This window comes from Opisthocomus hoazin, chromosome 7 (assembly GCF_030867145.1).
Source record: "Opisthocomus hoazin isolate bOpiHoa1 chromosome 7, bOpiHoa1.hap1, whole genome shotgun sequence".
In the NCBI taxonomy this organism is placed as follows: domain Eukaryota; kingdom Metazoa; phylum Chordata; class Aves; order Opisthocomiformes; family Opisthocomidae; genus Opisthocomus; species Opisthocomus hoazin.
The window spans coordinates 24,821,552-24,841,285 of record NC_134420.1 but is presented as its reverse complement, the minus strand read 5'-3'; the positions used below and the strand labels follow the sequence as shown (position 1 = coordinate 24,841,285).

At 41.7% G+C, this 19,734-nt stretch overlaps 1 protein-coding gene across 5 annotated transcripts in view; it reads right to left on the bottom strand.

Moving 5' to 3' along the window:
• Nucleotides 1-5,436: 5,436 nt before the first annotated feature.
• IFTAP (intraflagellar transport associated protein) overlaps nt 5,437-19,734 on the bottom strand; it is a 47,847-nt gene continuing 33,549 nt past the window's right edge. For 4 of the 5 annotated variants that reach the window (XM_075426248.1, XM_075426247.1, XM_075426249.1 and 1 more), the window contains 2 exons: nt 15,894-16,024; nt 5,437-7,503 (listed from right to left, as the gene is read on the bottom strand). In XM_075426248.1, coding sequence (XP_075282363.1) covers nt 7,339-7,503; nt 15,894-16,024 — 296 coding nt within the window. In that variant the 3' untranslated portion in view covers nt 5,437-7,338. The remainder of the gene's footprint in view (nt 7,504-15,893; nt 16,025-19,734) is intronic. The other variant, XM_075426251.1, reaches the window with a different exon arrangement.

Sequence of the window (19,734 nt, the reverse complement as noted above, 5' to 3'; positions counted from 1 at the left end):
TTATCTTTTCATCGCTCCTTCCAGTGGTGGGCAGAGACATTGAGCGACATAGGCATACTCAGTCTATTAACACATGGCTCCATGACTGGTGTCACCGCCACAACTTTGGGTTCTTTGACCATGGGACGACATACACAGCACCAAGCTTGCTGGCATCAAATGGGAACCAGCTTTCTCAAAGAGGGAAGAGGATCTTTGCCCAAAAGCTTGCGGGGCTCATTGACAGGGCTTTAAACTAGAGGTGAAGGGGGAAGGGGAACCTATCAGGCTTGCCAGCGACAGGCTAGGGGAGGATACACAATGGTTAGAGGGATGGGGGGCTAGCAGGAGCCCTCAACCCGTTGCCCAGCAGCAAGTGAGGGACACTGCAGCAATGTGGAAGTCTTGCCGAGGGGAGCTGGAGGCGCCTGAGGTATCAGGTGCCAACAAGAAAATACCCATGAAGCACCCCAAGGGAAAAAAGGAGTGCTCTGCTATGAAGGTAAGAACGCCGACAGCTCAGATGAAATGCCTCTATACAAACACACGCAGCACGGGAAACAAACAGGAGGAGTTGGAAGCAGTCGTGCTGCTGGAAAGCTACGACCTGATTGCCATCACGGAAACTTGGTGGGATGAATCCCACGACTGGAATGTGGCTCTTGATGGCTACAGGCTGTTCAGAAGGGACAGGCAAGGAAGGAGGGGTGGGGGCGTTGCCCTTTACATCAAGAAAACACTACAGAGTGAAGAGCTGTCCCTGAAGAATAACCACGAGCAGGTCGAAAGCTTATGGGTAAGAATCGGAGAGAGAGGTAACAAAGGGAACCTAGTGGTTGGTGTCTACTACAGGCCGCCAGATCAAGAGGAGCTGATAGACGAAGCGTTCTTCCTCCAACTCCAGGAGGCTTCGCGCTCGCAGGCTCTTGTCCTACTGGGGGACTTCAACCACCCCGACATCTGCTGGAAAAGCAACACGGCAAGCTGTAGGCAATCCAGCAGGTTCCTAGAATGCATTGAAGACAACTTCTTAAGCCAGGTAATAAGCACCCCTACCCGAGGGGATGCGATACTAGACCTGGTAGTCACCAATGCGAGTGAGCTCGTTGGGGATGTCAAGATCGGAGGTAGCCTGGGCTGCAGTGACCACGCGCTGGTGGAACTAACGCTACAGAGGGAAATGGGAATACCGAAGAGCATAGTCAGGACCCTAAATTTTAGGAGGGCAAACTTCCAGCTCTTCAAGGAGATAGTCAGAAGGACTCCCTGGGAAATGGTCCTCAGGGACAGGGGAACAGAACAGAGCTGGCAGGTCTTTAAGGATGTATTCCACAGAGTGCAAGAGCTCTCGATCCCCAAGTGTAAGAAGTCGGGCAGAGAAGGGAAGAGACCGGCATGACTGAGGACAGAGATGCTGGCCAAACTAAGGAAGAAGAGGGAACTGCACAGGCAGTGGAAGCAGGGACTGGCTTCCTGGGAAGAGTATAGGGAAGCTGCCCGCTTGTGTAGGGATGGGGTCAGGAAGGCCAAGGCACAGCTGGAGCTGAACTTGGCAAGGGATGTGAAAAATAACAAGAAGGGCTTCTACAGGTATGTCAGCCGGAAAAAGATGGTCAAAGAAAGCGTACCCCCGCTCATGAGCGAGACCAGCGAACTAGCAACAGCAGATGAGGAGAAAGCTGAGGTACTCAACAACTTTTTTGCCTCAGTCTTCACTGGCAACCTCTCTCCTCACCCCTCCCGAGTCGATGAATGGCATGAAGGAGACCAGGAGGGTAAAATGCCCCCAGCTGTAAGTGAAGACCAGGTTCGGGACCTCCTGAGGAACCTAAACGTACAGAAGTCCATGGGACCTGACAAGATGCATCCCAGAGTCCTGAGGGAACTGGCTGACGTAGTTGCCACGCCACTCTCCATGATATTTGAAAAGTCATGGCAGTCAGGGGAAGTTCCCAGTGACTGGAAAAAGGGAAACATTGTGCCCCTTTTCAAAAAGGGTAGAAAGGAAGACCCTGGGAACTACCGACCTGTCAGCCTCACCTCCGTGCCTGGGAAGATCATGGAACACATCCTCCTAGAAGATATGCTAAGGCACATGGAGGCCAGGGAGGTAATTCGAGACAGCCAGCATGGCTTCACCAAGGGCAAGTCCTGCCTCACCAACCTAGTGGCTTTCTATGATGGTGTAACAACAAGGGTGGACAAGGAAAAACCAATGGATGTCATCTATCTGGATTTTTGTAAAGCCTTTGACACGGTCCCCCACAACATCCTTCTCTCTAAATTGGAGAGCCATGGATTTGATGGGTGGACCGTTCGGTGGATAAGGAATTGGTTGGATGGTCGCAGCCAAAGGGTAGTGGTCAACAGCTCAATGTCCAGATGGAGACCAGTGACGAGTGGAGTCCCTCAGGGGTCCATACTGGGACTGGTGCTGTTCAATATATTCATCAATGACATGGACAGCAACATCGAGTGTACCCTCAGCAAGTTTGCAGATGACACCAAGCTGAGTGGTACGGTCGAGACACCAGAAGGACGGGATGCCATCCAGAGGGACCTGGACAAGCTGGAGAGGTGGGCCTGTGTGAACCTCATGAGATTCAACACGGCCAAGTGCAAGGTCCTACACGTGGGTCGGGGTAATCCCCGCTATCAATACAGGCTGGGGGATGAAAGGATCGAGAGCAGCTCTGCTGAGAGGGACTTGGGGGTACTGATAGACGAAAGGCTGGACATGAGCCGGCAATGTGCGCTGGCAGCCCAGAGGGCCAACCGTGTCCTGGGCTGCATCAAGAGAAGCATGGCCAGCAGGTTGAGAGAGGTGATTCTGCCCCTCTACTCTGCTCTGGTGAGACCTCACCTGGAGTACTGCGTTCAGCTCTGGAGCCCTGAGCACAAGAAGGACGTGGAACTGTTGGAGCGGGTCCAAAGGAGGGCTACAAAAATGATCCGAGGGCTGGAGCACCTCTCCTATGAGGACAGGCTGAGAGAGTTGGGCTTGTTCAGCCTGGAGAAGAGAAGGCTGCGGGGAGACCTGATTGCAGCATTTCAGTACTTAAAGGGAGCCTATAGGAAAGATGGGGACAATCTTTTTAGTAGAGACAGCAGTGACAGGATGAGGGGTAATGGTTTTAAACTAAAACAGGGTAGGTTTAGGCTAGATATAAGGAAGAAATTCTTTACAACGAGGGTTGTGAAACACTGGAACGGGTTGCCCAGAGAGGTAGTGGAGGCCCCATCCCTGGAAACATTCAAGACCAGGTTGGACAGGGCTCTGAGCAACCTGATCTAGTTAGCGGTGTCCCTGCTCGCTGCGGGGGGGTTGGACTAGATGACCTCTAGGGGTCCCTTCCAACCCAAAACTTTCTATGATTCTATGATTTGGCTTTATATTCAGTGAACTAAAATCACGAATTTATTTGGCTCTGTATTCTTTCAGCTAAGACTGTAAATACCAGAGTCCTGTCTGCTCTGTATGAATATAAACGGCCTCAGTGGAGTTCAGCCGGTTTATAGCAGCAGAAAATCAAGGCCAGAGGATCAAAGGGTCTTATCCATGTGAGCAGGGATTTGTTTCCATCCCATCTTCTTCAAAAGGTTCTGAATTATCTGGTGAGTACTCTCCATACTAAAATTGTTTTCTTTCAGTAGCGCTGTGTGTATACAAGTGTATATAATGATACCTTTGTGCATTAATAGAAATATCTTTAGAACCATAATAATGTCTGAGTCAGATTTGTCTGCATCTCTTTTAATTTCTTCAATTTTTGTCTTACTCTTTCACAAACATTACCTCAGCTAATAATTATTCTTCCTTTTATGCCCACAAGGAGTAATTCTGAGCATTATTAACATCCGAGCTTGCACCACAGCCATACAAGGAAACAACCCTTCAGATTCCTGCCCGAGCGGAAGGACCGCTACACTTCCCTCAAAACTCCAGGAGTTCCTCCCCGTAACTCAGAACCCATCAAGACTGTGGAAAGAAACAGTCCGTATCCTTCTGGTAACACCCAGGTAAGCAACAACTTTAATACAGATAAGCTCACTGACTGATATGGATGTATATCTCTACTGCACTTTAGACATCAATGAAGTCATGAATACAAAGGGATTAGGGAGATGCATCACACAGCCTTCACTTCCGATGGGCTGACCCAACATCAGAGATTTTGCAGTTCAAAATCCCTGTCAGTGCAGTAGGGAGAAAATCCTGTTCCCTACTGCAGCAGCCCTTAAGTCGATTTCAAGTAGCACTTTCAGTTTCCTGTTACATGCTTGCGTTTTGCCTTTAATTCTTTAGGAAAACGGGAAAAATGTTTAGAAAAGACCATAAATAGAAAAGGAGAATGTCCCTCACCAACCCCTGCTGAAAACATTAACTGTTAAAGAGAATACAAGTTACAAGAGGAACAGACATATATTATTCAGACTCCAAACCACCTCGCAAACACTGAAACAATTCCAGGTAACTAACTCCATGTACCTGTATAAAATTTAACATGCGCATGAAGTATGTTCTTAAAAATGACAGACTGGTAATGGAGGAGAGGAAAATATGCCTCCTCTCTGAAGGATAATCAAATGAAAGGTACGAGCCAAAAACAACCACAGGGGCAGGCCAATAAAATGTCAGGTTCAGAAAATGTAGCCTGCATTGCCTGATCTCCACTGCAATATTCATCTCTGTTAACGAAGAGCAAAATTCTAACTCATGAGTGGTGTAAATGTAAGTGAATTATCCCCCTTTCTCTGCATAAGATGGATGTCACTAAAGAGTTCCAATTTTGTTGGATATTCTGCAGTGAAGTGTTTCTTTATATCAAATGGAACCATATAATGACTACATTGAATGACACTTACGGAACATAATAGGTATTCTGAACATTTGGTAAGAGAATCATCTGCCTATGAGAGAAGGAACTGAACGGCTGGAGGTATCCCTAATGTACAGGGGAAAATTGATAATGAATAGAAAATGCATTTAGAGATTCCAGAGCTGATTTGGTCTGAAGATCATTATGAACCCCTGGACAAGTTTTCTCATTGACTCTACTGGCAATAGGATTCCAACAGGACTGATCTATGGTTTGTGCGTCTCATACCTTTCTAAAAAAACACCAAAAAAGTGCCAAATTCATCATTCCACAAACCCACAAAAGTCCACCTTTATTTATGGTTGATTCTTTGTCTGCAGGATAGCAAACTCTGGACACAGATGTCTCTCAGACTGAAGGTTCCTTACTTTATCTTTGCTGTACATACATATGTTAATGAGGTTGTCTCCCTTAATTTTCTGTTGATGTTTTAAAGGCTGACCTTGCCTTTCTTCTTAATTTCTTCCTCCCAGATGTGCTCCTGGAGCTTTTCAAGAATTTACCTCTTATCCCTCTCATTTATACACATTATCTGTGTCTTCCAGAAGATGAACTAATAAATAGATCTGCTCAGGAATTTTTCACTGAAATCCACTTGGATCTGAAGCACTTTATTAAAAGTATCTTGGATTCAACAAAACACTTCATTGAATTCAAATGAATTAACATTAAAAAAAAAAAAGTTTCCCAAACAACAGCAGAATCTGCTATACAGCCAACTGCATGAAAAACTATTTTAACTACAGTACACGCATGCTTTTGAGTGTAGATGTTAAAAATATCTTTCTCATTACCTTCTACCAGCAAGGACCAGTTTTTCTATGCAACATACTTGTAGTTTTCACTCTCCTTAAACATCTTGTCTGAGACCACTTCCTTTTCTGCTTTTTGTTAATCTCACTCTTCAATTATATCCCCCTAATTGAGGAAAATTCCATTCTCCAAAACAAATGCTGTTCAGATTTCAGTGATATGTGATTATAGTCTACAAAATTACTGATCCAGAAAATTTCCTCTGAAGCATCACAGCACCTTTCTGTACTTTTATAAACTGCTGACAATGGAGCAGCTAACCAGCCACAGGGATTTCATCCAGAACCTTTAAACAACTTGTGGTTTGGTCTCTAGCCTGTCTGCTCAGACACTTTTCCCATATTCATCATGTTGATCACCCATTTCAGAAATAATGGAGATAGGCCAAGGGCAACATGTTGGTCAATAAACTTTAGCTAATGCAGTTATACCAGAAAAAGTCCAATAATACAATTCAGTGTTGTGATGTTAAACCAAGACTCAACAGCAAAGCTTCTACAGTAAGCTGAAAAAAAGTGAATTCTAAACACCTCATAGCAAGAGTACATACTACCTTGTGTCAGAGATGCACACTCTTCTCTCCCACCCATACTCCCTGACCTTTATTCAACACCAGCGTCTCTTGTATTTCAGTGATGCTGAGTGTAAGCCATAAGCTGGTATTTGGAATCATCTGTAAAAAAATGTAAAACCTGACAGCCTTTCAGTGGCAGTTCCTTTAATGGATGGGATCATATTTTATCCTCTGTGCAGAAGGCTTTTTGTAGCAGTTCATGCTTTAATTGTTAGGAGTTGCACCACGTCAGTTTTGATACCCTCAAAATTTTATTGGAAACATGAATATTTTTTTCTCTGCACAACTGAAGTAACTCGAAAGACAGAGAAAAAACCCCAGCATTCACAGATTCATTTATTCTTATAACACTGTATATTTAAGTCTTACAACGATAGGAAAAGAGTTTATAGACTGATTTATCAGCTGCAAAAAGCTACTATTTGCATTATTGAAAGAACTAGGTAAAAGGCAGCTTTAGGACTAGCTTTCCGCTAGTCAGGAACTGAGTCAGTACAAAACATAAGCTACAGTATCCATAATGCTATTCTGAATTCCACCAGCTTATTTTGGTCCTGTGGAACAAATAACTCCAGCATACCTAGCCTGAGCCAACACAGGATTCCCCCCACTCAAGGACTTTTCTACAAAAGGGAATTTACGGCTGTCATTTGAGACGTCCTTCCAACTGCTTCATACCACCTGGAAAACAACAAAGCAGCTGAGCTCTGGGGCCTAACAATACTAAAGGTCACTGATCTATACAAAAATCCCATTGGATTTAGGGACAAACCCAGACCTCCTTAGTCAACCTGAATGCCTAAGTAAATGAGTGTATAGACACATAAAAAGGACGGAAATACCTCCTCTCTGGCTGAAGGGCTACTCTACAAGCAACTCTGGACAAGCACCATCTTTCTGTTCTGTGTTTTCATCAGGACAAGGAGGTACAGAGAAAGGCAACCTCAGGCTCCAAGGCATCTTGGTAGAACAAACAAAAAGGATATAATTTACTAGCTGCATAAATAAAAACACTAAATAAGGGTACAATGAAGAGCAAGATTTACCCCCTAAAAATGTTATTTCAACAGCACTGCACAGAAAGCCTTTGACTCAGTCTTCAGCTCGTGCTGACTTGACATCCATCCCTGTTTTCTTCTCTTCAGACAATTCCATAATGGCCTTCAGCTCAGCTTCAGAGAACTTAGGGGTCAGTGCCACACTGTCATAATCAAATTCTTCATCAAGTGAGAATGGTTGAACATCATCCCCTAGCAGCTGTAAGGAGGAAAAACAGATACATAGATAATATTGCTGCAAGTGATGATAAGGAAGCTCAAAATACAAACTTCTAATTAATATCTAATTAAACTACTTTTTCTGACTCTAGCACTCTCAGCTGATTAAGCTCCTTTTAAGTAAAAGAATAAATTCAATTATTCAATTTGACCCAATTTAAGCCATTTAATGTGCCCCGTTTGTACTGTACTGTATCTAAATGAATATCATTAACCAATTTTGCTCAAGGCAAGGAATCTAAAAACCTCCCTTGCACACATCTATTACATTCCTTCCACTTGTAGCGACAGGGCTGTGAGGATAAGGACAAGTTACATACAGCTGTGTTAAATTTCAAAGACAGATTCCATATCCTTAAAATTTGGGCTAGTATCACATAAAGCTTCAGTGTACACACATCTGATATTAATGTAACACGCTTCCCAGAACACAGTTTCAGCAAAGGAAATGCCTGGAATGAGCAAAATGACACATTATCAATTTGCAGACTTCAATAATTTATTTTCACAATCTCAGAAATATGTAATTGGCTGGTTTGGATCTCTTGCATGAGGAACATAAGAGTCTTTCTACATTTGCCAATATTTGCTTTGTTGACATAGCGTATAGCATTTCTGTATTGCTTCGCGTTGAAATATCTTAGAATAAATGCTCTGCCTATAAAATAAAATAATGAAAACAAAACACTATGTCAGGCTGCACACTGATAAGGAGCTGCAGGGGGCCATGACACAAAAGGTTTACGGTAAGCAGTTACATAAAATTAATTCCAGAGCTACACAGGAGACACACGCTCACTGCCCAAACTGTACAGGAATGCTCCCTATCCTCTAAGAAGTTAATATGAAGTGTCTAGAAATTTCAGCCATGACAAATAGCATGACTCCTCAAGGTCTCTGTGTTTCAAAGATTTAAGTACTTCAGTACCAAATCAGCAAAACATTTAAACGTGTTTATTTCTTTCAAACTTCTGATGAATCCTCAGTGAAGCCAACGACTACTGATGTATTCGAAGTTAAGAACACACTTATTTGTTTTGCTGAAAGAGACAAAGAACACTCGGGACCTTATGGTCTCCGCTCAGTTTAGAAGGCACAGTCTCCCACACGATTTCTGGTAACATTTTGTAAGAAGCTGTATTGACACAGTTAATGCCATCTAATAAGTCAGAGAAGTGGTAGCCGGATTCCTCTCTGGTGGCCAGGTACCTGACAGACACGGGAGTGAGTATCTTGCAAGTATCTACATCCTTTATCAATAAACTGTAATATCGGCTGATTGATCAGGAAATATTTTTTCTGGTTTTGTATAATTTTATTAATCATCTATTTTGCTTAATGTTCTAGGGACCTGGCTTACATGGGCTTCAATAGATGCTGGAGCATATAGATCATGGAACGGCTTGCCCAGAGAGGTAGTGGACACCCCATCCCTAGAAACATTTAAGGTCAGGTTGGACGGGGCTCTGAGCAACCTGACCTAGTTGAAGATGTCCCTGCTCATTGCAGGGGGGTTGGACCTAGATGACCTTTAAAGGTCCTTTCCAACCCAAACTCTTCTATGATTCTATGATTCCATCCTAGATGCAGACCTGTAGACCATGGGCATTTATAAATGAGAAACACAAACTGTAGATAGAGTTGGTCTAGAAAACAGTTTTCATTCTGCATGCAAAGATTATCTTGCTTATGTCCACAGACTATCCCAGGTAAACCACCACTAACTTTTATAATTAGCACATTCAAGAAATATTTACATGAGACAAAGCCTGCACACAAGCTCTCTTTCCCACTAAGGCTAAGGTCAGCTCCTTTACCTCCTCATCATATTCATGTCCAGTTTCACCTTTTCCACGGGCAAAGCCTAGGAAAATTCCATGCCACTAAGGGTACCAGCAACGGGGTAACAACTGGTACCACCAGGGTTCATTACTACCTGTCTTTCCTTTGCAGAAATACAAAACATTCTTCTAAAATATGATGCAAGGTGCAAATAGTTTTCAGTTAGTTCAGTTGTAACAATATTTGTTACCACATCTAACTAGGTAACTAAGCTAAGAAGAGTTTAAAATACTGTAAGCCTTAATAGGGATTCTACAAAAACAAATCTATTCTTCCCCTCCCCAACAAGTTATGGGAAGTATACACACACACTCACTATGCCCTTGTGTTGACCTTCATGTCATTACAGGAACTTTTTATGCATGTGCAGAGAAATACTGGAAAAACTTTTGTTTCAAAAACTCGACCCCAAAATACTATCTGAAATTAGATGCCAAAGTAGAACATACCCAACTTCACTGTTAACAATTTCTCTGTTACCCACTCACTGCACATTTGAAAAGTTTATTCATATTGCATATTTATCAGTGTACTTCATCTCTCAAATGAGTACTCAAAGCACTAGGGATTCTTTTTTTAATTCTTCTCCCAAGAAGCCATTCACTTCAACCTTCCACACAGACAAGCAATCTAAAATTTTTATGCTGCATTTTGATCTATTTCAAAAGGAAGACATTTTGCAACAGAACACTGAAACCTCTGAGCTGATCAAGTTATTATCTTGTTTTTTTTGCCTAAGGAGCTGAGAGAAATATGAGAATTTCAGGTGTCTAATTTAACATCTAATTGAAATCTTTTTGAGAGCTCTCTGGGAATAGAATTTTGCTCTATTAGAGAACTGCCAGTTTGCTTAAGACTGCTCCTGTGATTTACTCTCTGAAGAAAAAATCATTTTCATTTACAGTTCCTGCATGTCCAAATTAATGGGGAAAAGAATGTAATGTTCATATTAATAACTGAAATATTTTGCTAGAGGCTGTTTCACAAAGTAATGTTGTAAATAAAATACCTTAAAGTTGAGACTTTCAAAAGTCTATTAATAATCAGCAACTTGGTTCTTTTTATTAATCTGTGTGGAGTTACAGTTAACTGAACAGCTTGTCTCTGTCCTTCTGAAACCTTTATTTCTGTGTAATTATGGCACTGTGTGATTCACTTGTTCAAATTATGTAAAGGATGCACATACACTCAGCAATGATTTCATTGTATACTCAAGGGAAAACTTACTAGTTCGATAACAATAAGTAAAAAAGTGGGGCGAGGGGAAGGCATGTATGCTATTATCTCACGTAAGCTTAATATCTACTGGGGTACTTGGGAGCAGAAAAAAAAAGTTTGCTTTGAGCTTGGGGCACTGGATTGGGAGTTAATAAATCTTGACCAATTTTCCACTTCTGTTTCATCATTCTGGACAAGTCACTCAACCTCTGTGTTTTTACTGGCCTCTGAGAAAATGTAACTCTTCCAACTCCCTTCACTTTGTCAGTTCTCTCTTTATGTTCTTCCTTGTTCTTGTTGCATTTATGCATAACACTCAGCAGAAACAAACCTCAGTTGAGCCCTATCAGTAAAACCTTAAACCAAAGGAACTCAACAGAAGCTGTATTTTAGTTTATAATGCTGCCATTCCACAGATAAAGATAAAATGATAGGCATGGTCTATACTTATTTGAATGCTCAAACTAAAGACAAACAATGGAGAATCAAAGGGTAGAATTCATCTTTCCTAATCCCAGCCATATAAAAATTAGGCTTCTAGATTAAGGTAGTCAATTAACCAAAAGAGACCCAGCCTGAGAGTCAGCCTGTGGACGGAGATATATTACATCTTAGGACAAATGCCTACAGCAAGTGGGATGAATTAGGTTTTGGAGGTGTTTATCTCCCCCTCTTGATGACAGAGGACTAAATTAGACTAAATTTAAAGCTCAAGATGAGATGAACCCCACTTTGAATGCATGTTTATAGTGCGTGGATGGAAAATACGCATTCATCCATCCGCACTCATATGTATGCAGAGGGGAAACAGGAACAAATAAAGACCCTAGGAAGCAGACATTAACACATATTGTTAATTAAAAAAGATATGGTGTCTTTTATGAAAGAAAGTATTAAGTAGAAATAAAGGAGAGAATAAATATCTGGGTAGGGAAGGTAAATATTCTGTGATGATGTACTTCAACCACGGAGTGAATGCTGTTTCAATTTGCAGTGGCCTGCGGGAGGTTATGTACATTGCACTGTCGATACTAAAATTCAGGAATATATTTACATCTAAAACCCAGGAAGAAAGATGAAGCAACATTGGTGAACAACACAAATAATTTGCTGTGTCATTCACTAAGCCTCTTCACAACAGCTTTTAACAGAAAAACATTTTCAGGGAGGCAAGTTGTTCTTTAACAATTAGCCAAGTTACTCACTGGGTCTTAGCAGAATTTCTCTCTCAAAACTTTCCCTAGCAATATGATCACAGATATACACCGTCCCCTAAAGTCCTTCACAAATACGTCCATAGCTTAGACATTTGACATCCTACATTGCATTATCAAGCTTGTTTATTTTTCATAGGGAATGGTTTTCCATTCTCTTAAAAAAACAACTAGGCAGCCACATTCTGTTGCCTTTCCCTAACAGATTTGTTTCAATGGACAGAGAACAGTCTCATTTCAAAGCAGTGATGTCTCCAGTAGGGCAGACTTTGGCCTGTTTAGGAGCCTGGTTGACAGAGACCCTTGGGAGGCAGTCTTGAAGGACAAAGCAGTCCAGGAAGGCTGGACATTCTTCAAGGAAAATAATCTTAAAGGCGCAGGAGCAGGCCATCCTATGTGCTGAAAGACAAGCTGGCGGGGAATAAGACCGGCCCAGCTGAACACAGAGCTTTGGCTGGAACTCAGGAGAAAAAAGAGAGTTTATGACCTTTGGAAGAAGGAACAGGCAACTCAGGAGGACTACAAAGGTGTCATGAGGTCATGCAGGGAGAAAATCAGAAGGGCCAAAGCCTAACTAGAACTAAATCTGACTGCTGCCATAGAAGACAATAAAAAGTGTTTTCATAAATACATTAACAACAAAAGGCAGCCTCATGACAATCTCCATCCTTTACTGGATGTGAGGGCGAACATCGTGAAAAACGATCAGGAAAAGGCTGAGGTACTTAATGCCTCCTTCGCCTCTGTCTTTAATAGCAGGACCAGTTATTCTGGGGGTACCTAGGCCCCTGAGCTGGAAGACAGGGATGGGGAGCAGGATGAAGCCCCCATGATCCAAGGGGACATGGTTAGTGACTTGCTACACCACTTAAGACATACACAAGTCTGTGAGGCCAAGGGTACTGGGGGAGCTGGTGCAAGTGCTCACTGAGCCACTTTCAACCATTTATCAGCAGTCCTGGCTAAATGGGGAGATCCCAGTTGACTGGAAGTTAGCAAATGTGATGCCCATCTACAGGAAGGGCCAGAAGGAGGATGTGGCGAAAGACAGGCCTGTCAGTCTGACCTCAGTGCCAGGGAAGGTTATAGAGTAGATCATCCTGAGTGCCATCATGCAGCATGTGCAGGACAACCAGATGATCAGCTTAAGTCAGCAAAGTTTATGAATGGCAGGTCCTGGTTGACTAACCTGGGCTCCTTCTATGACAAGGTGATTCACTTAGTGGATGAGGGAAGGGCTGTGGATGTTGTTTACCTGGACTTCAATAAAGCCTTTGACATCATTTCCCACAGCATTTTCCTGCAGAAATGGGTTACTCATGGCTTGGATGGACATACTCTATGCTGGGTAAAAAACTGGCTGGATGGCCAGGCCCAAAGAATTGTGGTGAATGGAGTTAAATGCAGTTGGCAGCCAGTCACAAGGGGTGTTCCGCAGGTCTCAGTAGTGAGGCCAGTTCTGTTTAATAACTTTATCAATGATCTGGATGAGGGGATTCATTGCTCCCTCAGAAAGTTTGCAGATGACACCAAGTTGGGCGGGAGTGTTGACCTGCTTGAGGGTAGTAAGGCTCTGCAGTGAGATCTGGATAGACTGGATCGATGGACCAAAGCCACCTGTATGAGCTTCAACAAGGCTAAGTGGTGGGTGCTGCACTTGGGTCCCATGCAATGCTACAGGCTTGGGGAAGAGTGGCTGGAAAGCTGCTCGGCAGAAAAGGACCTGGAGGTGACAGATGGCTGAACATGAACCAGCAGTGCTCCCGGGTGGCCAAGAAGGCCAATGGCATCCCGACTCGCATTAGAAATAGTGTGGCCAGCAGGAGCAGGAAGTGATCATGTCACTGTACTCAGCACTGGTGAGGCCACTCCTCAGGTGCTGTGTGCAGTTTTGGGACCCTCACTACAAGAAGGACATTGAGGTGCTGGAGCATGTCCAGAGAAGAGCAACGAAGCTGGTGAAGGGTCTGGAGCACAAGTCTTATTAGGAGCAGCTGAGGGAACTGGGGTTGTTTAGGCTAGACAAAAGGAGGCTGAGACCTTATCGCTCTCTACAACTACCTGAAAAGAGGTTGTAGCAAGGTGGGTGTCTGTCTCTTCTCCCAAGTAGCAAGTGATGGGACGAGAGGAAATAGCTCAAGTTGCACGAGGGGAGTTTTAGACTGGCTACTAGGAAAAATTTCTTAATTGAGAAGGTTATCAAGCATTGGGACAGGCTGCCCAGCGAAGTGGTTGAGTCACCATCTCTAGAAGCGTTTAAAAGATGTGGAGATGTGGTGCTTAGGGACATGATTCAGTGGTGGAGTTGGCAGTGTTAGATTTTCAGTTGGACTTGATGATCTTAAAGGTCTTTTCCAACCTAAATAATTCTATGATTCTATTCCAGGGAAGATTTTCTCTTTCTAAACAAGTCCTGACATAAGCAATGCAAGACTTAATTTTCAAGGCAATGACAATTTGAAGCACTGAGGGATGGACCTGTTGAGTCTTGAGAGTTCTAAAAACCAGGCCGCAGTTATATATTATCTAAATGAAATCACAAATATGCGTATAATTTAGGGGAAAGACTTGCTTCATCTTGAGTAGCCTGGCACCAACCAAATGGTTGTGAAAATCATAAGTTTTTCTTCTTGAAAAATGCAGCAACGCTTAACCAATGTAATATACTCAGTTTCTATTTCATAACCCAGCTTTTCTTCAAATGGAAATGAATTTTGCATGCAGTGAGATCTTCATCTATTTTTCATGAATTATAGTTTAAAGAGTCATACGCAATCCTTTATGAACACTGCAGGCTGCTACAACCCTCCTTCTTCTTTGGTTTTATACAGAAGTTATCAAATGAGAAAACTATAAAATCTCATTCTAGGTTTTTTTTTTGTGTGTGTGCCAACGGATATTTCTCAAGGCAAAAACCTTGAATTATGTCAATCCTTAGGGAAAAGAGTGAGTATTTTTATTCACTGAATGGTGGGTATTAAAGCTTGAAAGGTCATTTTAGAACATTTACTTTTTCCCAAAGCAGACTTGTTCGTTATAGTAAAGAGTTTATTGCAAAGAACTAAACATAATTGAGCTCTGGAAAGGAGAGACCACGTGCACTGCTGTAACATCAACCTTTCACTGGTCACGCTTCATTTATAAACTTGATTTAAGCCTCGTGGGACATCAATAAGCACATGAAACTATCAAAACTGGCCCATTTTAGCTGGAAGCCAACTTCAGCTTTTATTACAACAATCAAGCAGGGGCAAAGAGTGGTAAAGAATTCTCTGCAACAAAAACATCCCCAAAAGTTAATGCTCACACTGACAATTTGGATAGGAAGCTTAATGACTTTAAAAAAGCCTGCGAGCAACGCACACCTTCTGTTCCAGTTTGAAAAGAACTGAAATTCTGAGGGAAAATGGCAATGTTAAATCAAAGCTTGTATTGATTGTGTCTGATTAAAAGACTCAGACTCCATAACCCAAACCTCTCCACACCAGACCTAGACAATGCAGATCCTCAGCAGCATCTTGCTACTATTCATTTCCAAGAGGACAAATCCCAATTCTGATCACAATATATTCCAAAATTTTTTTTTTTTCTTCTAAATGTCACATTAAAGGGATCATTCACCACCTCCTTGTTGCAGAAGATGGTTCCTATATTCAGACCAGTGAAAACTACAGGATGTTGTAAGATCATGAGATCACTGGAAAATTACCGGGTCATTCTGTGTAAGTAATGATTTGTTAAAAGGTCAGGGAGTGCAAGAGTTTACTTGAATATTCTGTGAGTTACACCAATTAAATATTAAAAAGCCCACAAACCGTTTCAAGTACTGAAGCACCTATTTTGAAAATGTAGGATTATATAGTAGCAGTGCGCAAGATAAAACAGTACCTTTCTATTAGAGTGTTTATCTCAATTCTTAATGTATTTAAGAATTCATTAATAATTTAAAAATTAACAATGTGATTTGTAAACTCATAGCAGCTCCACACACTCCATCTATACCCCTCTGTTCTTGTGGAAATAACATTAGAAGCCATTAGGTAAAAAAAATCACCACAACCCCCCAATGTTCAAATAAATAAATCTGACCTCATACCTCTTGGGCTTTGCTGCCTGATGGCTGTGGAGCTGACAAGGTTCTGAACTTCAGCTGAATAGGCTTATCAAAAAAGGGTGTACAGTACGTCACTGTCTGTTCCGCCTCTCCTGGGAGAATTAATGTCCCTGCTGAACAAAAAGCAGTCAACTTTACCCTTCCATTCAATGTAAAAATTAGCAAAATCCCGTGTAAAATCCTGCAATGCTAAGACACAGGCAGAAGCTTGTTAGTCAGTTTGCTGTACTTACTGTTGCTTAATACACAATAAAGACAGCTATCTTTAAAACAGATCCATGTAGTCCTGAGCCAAAATCTAGATAATACAATAAACTATACTAAGGGAAAATCAAATTTGGTTGAAAATAAACAGGTAGCTCTTCTTTCTCGAGCACACTGAATTAAAAATCTGGATGTAGATGCTCCTAAACTCAGAGACCACCTGGGATTAGATTAATCTCTTTCATAACAAAGAAGGAAGGTCCTGAGAAGAAAGTCTGCAGTGGGAGTTACAAAATATCAGACTGAATCCTGGTCTTGCCACTGATTAGCTGGGCAGTCTGATTCCATTCTCTTTTGCTAGACTTTCACCACATGTACATTGGGCATAAAGAATCTTTGCAAAGCTTCTTAACATGACCCTCCCGAAACATGAAGTAAAAGCACCTGGCAGAAGTACTAATATTCCCCACTACAGTGCTACATGACTCTCTTGTCCAAGGATATTTCATGGATGTTGTCCTCCTCGAGCTTTCCAAAAAGAGGTATTTGAGAGGACTTCCCTGTATCTGGGACACAGGAACATGTACCATTTCCACACGGGCAGGATTTGGTCCACAGTTCACAAATGCACAGACATTTCTGAACTTTTCCTTTACATACTTAAGCAAAATGTTCATACTGGGAACAGTGGGTTTGCTTTCTGCGACAGCTCCGAAAGATATGCTTTAGAAATATCTTTTAACATGAACCTGTCTCAGCTCTGCTACAGCGCAGATGTACAAAGGAACTTAAGGAGACCATATGTCTTGCAATTTAGTCAAAGGAGTATGTAAACCTACCTACTATTTTTTTCTGGCTGATACACAAGTTTCTTTACAGCTTTATACCACATTTTAGTAGCTTGATTTCCTGTTGAAATCTCAGAATAAATTTTGAAAGTGTTAAATATTAGTTAATGGAACCAACAAGAGGGTACATAGATCCAGGGTGAAACGGAGGAAGTGGCGATCTATCTCTACCTGTACGCTTTTATCACAGTAGCAGAGTTGCACACCTCCCATTCTCCTGTAAATCTGCATTTGAAAATAATGATTTCCTAGCTAGCCCTTTGTAAAAAATTCATTATCGAATACTTCATTTAGTTTTCTTCTGGGAATTGTGTACTATTTCAAAGCCAGCAGGGCTTTGGACTTGTAAAGTAGAATGTTCTTTAAAACAGAGCTGAATTCATTCCCTTCAGTATCTCACTCATGGATTTTTGTCTTTTGGTTCACAATTCATGTATAAGTCATTTCCAGTTTTCATCCCTATTCTCTTGGTTGCTTATGTCTATCTCTAGTCATCTGTGTGCTTTCAGTACTTGTTCTCCGCATCGCATTGTTCTTATTCTGCATCAGTTATATGAGAAACCTTTCTGAAAAGAACAGTGCAGTCCACAGGTATGTATGCTACACCTTCACATGCTCTGCAACTGCTTTTTTCAATCTTCAATAATTTGGGTCAAAGCTATTTGTAGGACAGAAGGAAGATATGAATGCTCATTTAAAGGCCATGGCATCTTCCACTATTATTTCAGACTTGCACCCTAAATATATACCCTCACTGAAGGAAGGAAAGCCTGGACATCAGGAGGTTTGTATCACCTCCTGGTATAAACACTGATTATTTCTGTACTAAGAGCTTCCGCCCCCCCCGCCCAAATAGACCAGTCTGTGGAGAGAAGATGAGGAGGAAGCACTGTTATGCAACAGTCTGGCAAAGGCTCAGAAAGACAACTCATAGAAATTAGGACAACAGAAGGAAATTTATTTTTGCTTTTAGCAAGAAGTGCTTGTCATACTTAGCATGTCAATTCCACTATTTTAAGGCTTGTTAGTAGTGCAAACAATGTTTCAAGTTCCCTTCAATCACCCCATAAGAATGTGGTAATCAACCTTTGTTTGCCAGTAGACATGCCAGAAACGAGCTTTGTCCGTCTATCCTGGCTACATGACAGTATATGAAAGTCTAATCGGTAAATGCTGCTTTCCCTGATAATGTTTAATCAAGAAACTCCTTCAGAGAGAAAAATTACAGAGTTTTGACAATCCTCCTTCTCAGTGGGAGCTCCCACAAGAATGGTAGGCTATTGTAAGTTCTAGCCAGTACCTCACAGCTGGTTCAGGCTGATGCTATAGCACTAGTGGATGATGATCCTAATTAAACCGCTAATTATGTTCTCTGTGATTAATTAGCAACAGGAAAGCCTTGGATACTGCCAACAGCACCATACATAGAGATAACTGAACAGGCAGCAAGATGAAAAATTTGAGAAGAGATTTGGAAACGTATCTCTCCTCATACCATGAAGAATCAACTTCCTGGATGACATGGCAGTGAATGCCGATGATTTTACTCAAGTCCAGCATACTTTAATGAGGGCGTATCTGGACAATATTGTATTGATCAATTCTCTTCTCTTTTGTCTCTTCTTCCCCCCTTACATAATAGACCCAAAGAAAATGGTTACTAAATCTGTGACCACTGCTGAGTTGGGGATTTTTACTCATTGCATACGACTGACATTAATTACAACTATAGAAAAAATTAATCTATTGGCACAAACAGTTTTGAACTTTCAGAGTGAAGAAGTTCAAAGTCTTGTCTAAATCTTTGGCATTACTTTGGCCAAATCATGCTCAGCTATAGGTACACTAACACAGGTTTTACCACTTCCAGACACTACATTTCACAAAAATGCTGTTGATGGGGAGCTAAGGAGGGATGTAGTTACAACGAAGAAAGCTTAAAAGCTAAATTTTACTGTCTCCTCTGATTCTCAGGCTTCAGGTTGTTAGCCCCGAAGAGCTGCCTAGTGTGAAATCATCTCGAGGCAGTGTTAAGTGGATTGCAGAGACTGGAGGAGTAAAAAACAGATTTACCAGCGGAGGTAGCCCCGTACTTGAAAAAATCCACATAATTTAACTGTGAATCCTCTCTTGAACCTGATTTTTCTGGACGTAAATATAGGCTCAAAATACAAATGGATAGGCATAGATTCTGAAAAATAACAGATATTGATATAATTTGCCTAAAGTATTATTTAAACAATCAAACAGTTACGCTTGACCTCAGCCTCAAAGTAAGTGAGTCACCTGGGTTCTCCTCAACCTCTGTGAGGTTACACAGAACCGGGACTTTGAAAAGGCACGTTTACAGTACCTCAGGGCTCCAAAACAGACTGGGATGAGACTCTGATACCCTTGCCTATTCAACCTCACCCATACATTTCATTAATCTTATTTAAATTTTCTCTTGTATTTAAAAAATAGCACACTGCAGGTCTTTAGACATGCTTTTTACATATTTTGTACTTTCTACAAATATTTTGTATTCTTACCTAACTATCCTTCAAGCCCAGCAGCACGTGATTTGTCACCCATCCTGGAAAGGAATTCTGTTGCCAAGACATAGGTACTAGGCATTCTCCATCCATCCCTGGAGAAAGCCTGATCATCTCTATTGTTGCCTTAAGCTGCTTACAGTTACAGATTAAATTCAGTGAGAAAGAGCGATTAAACAGCCCACCATACACATGCTGTCTCTACACAATGCATTAAAGCTATGGTTTAGGGCAGCA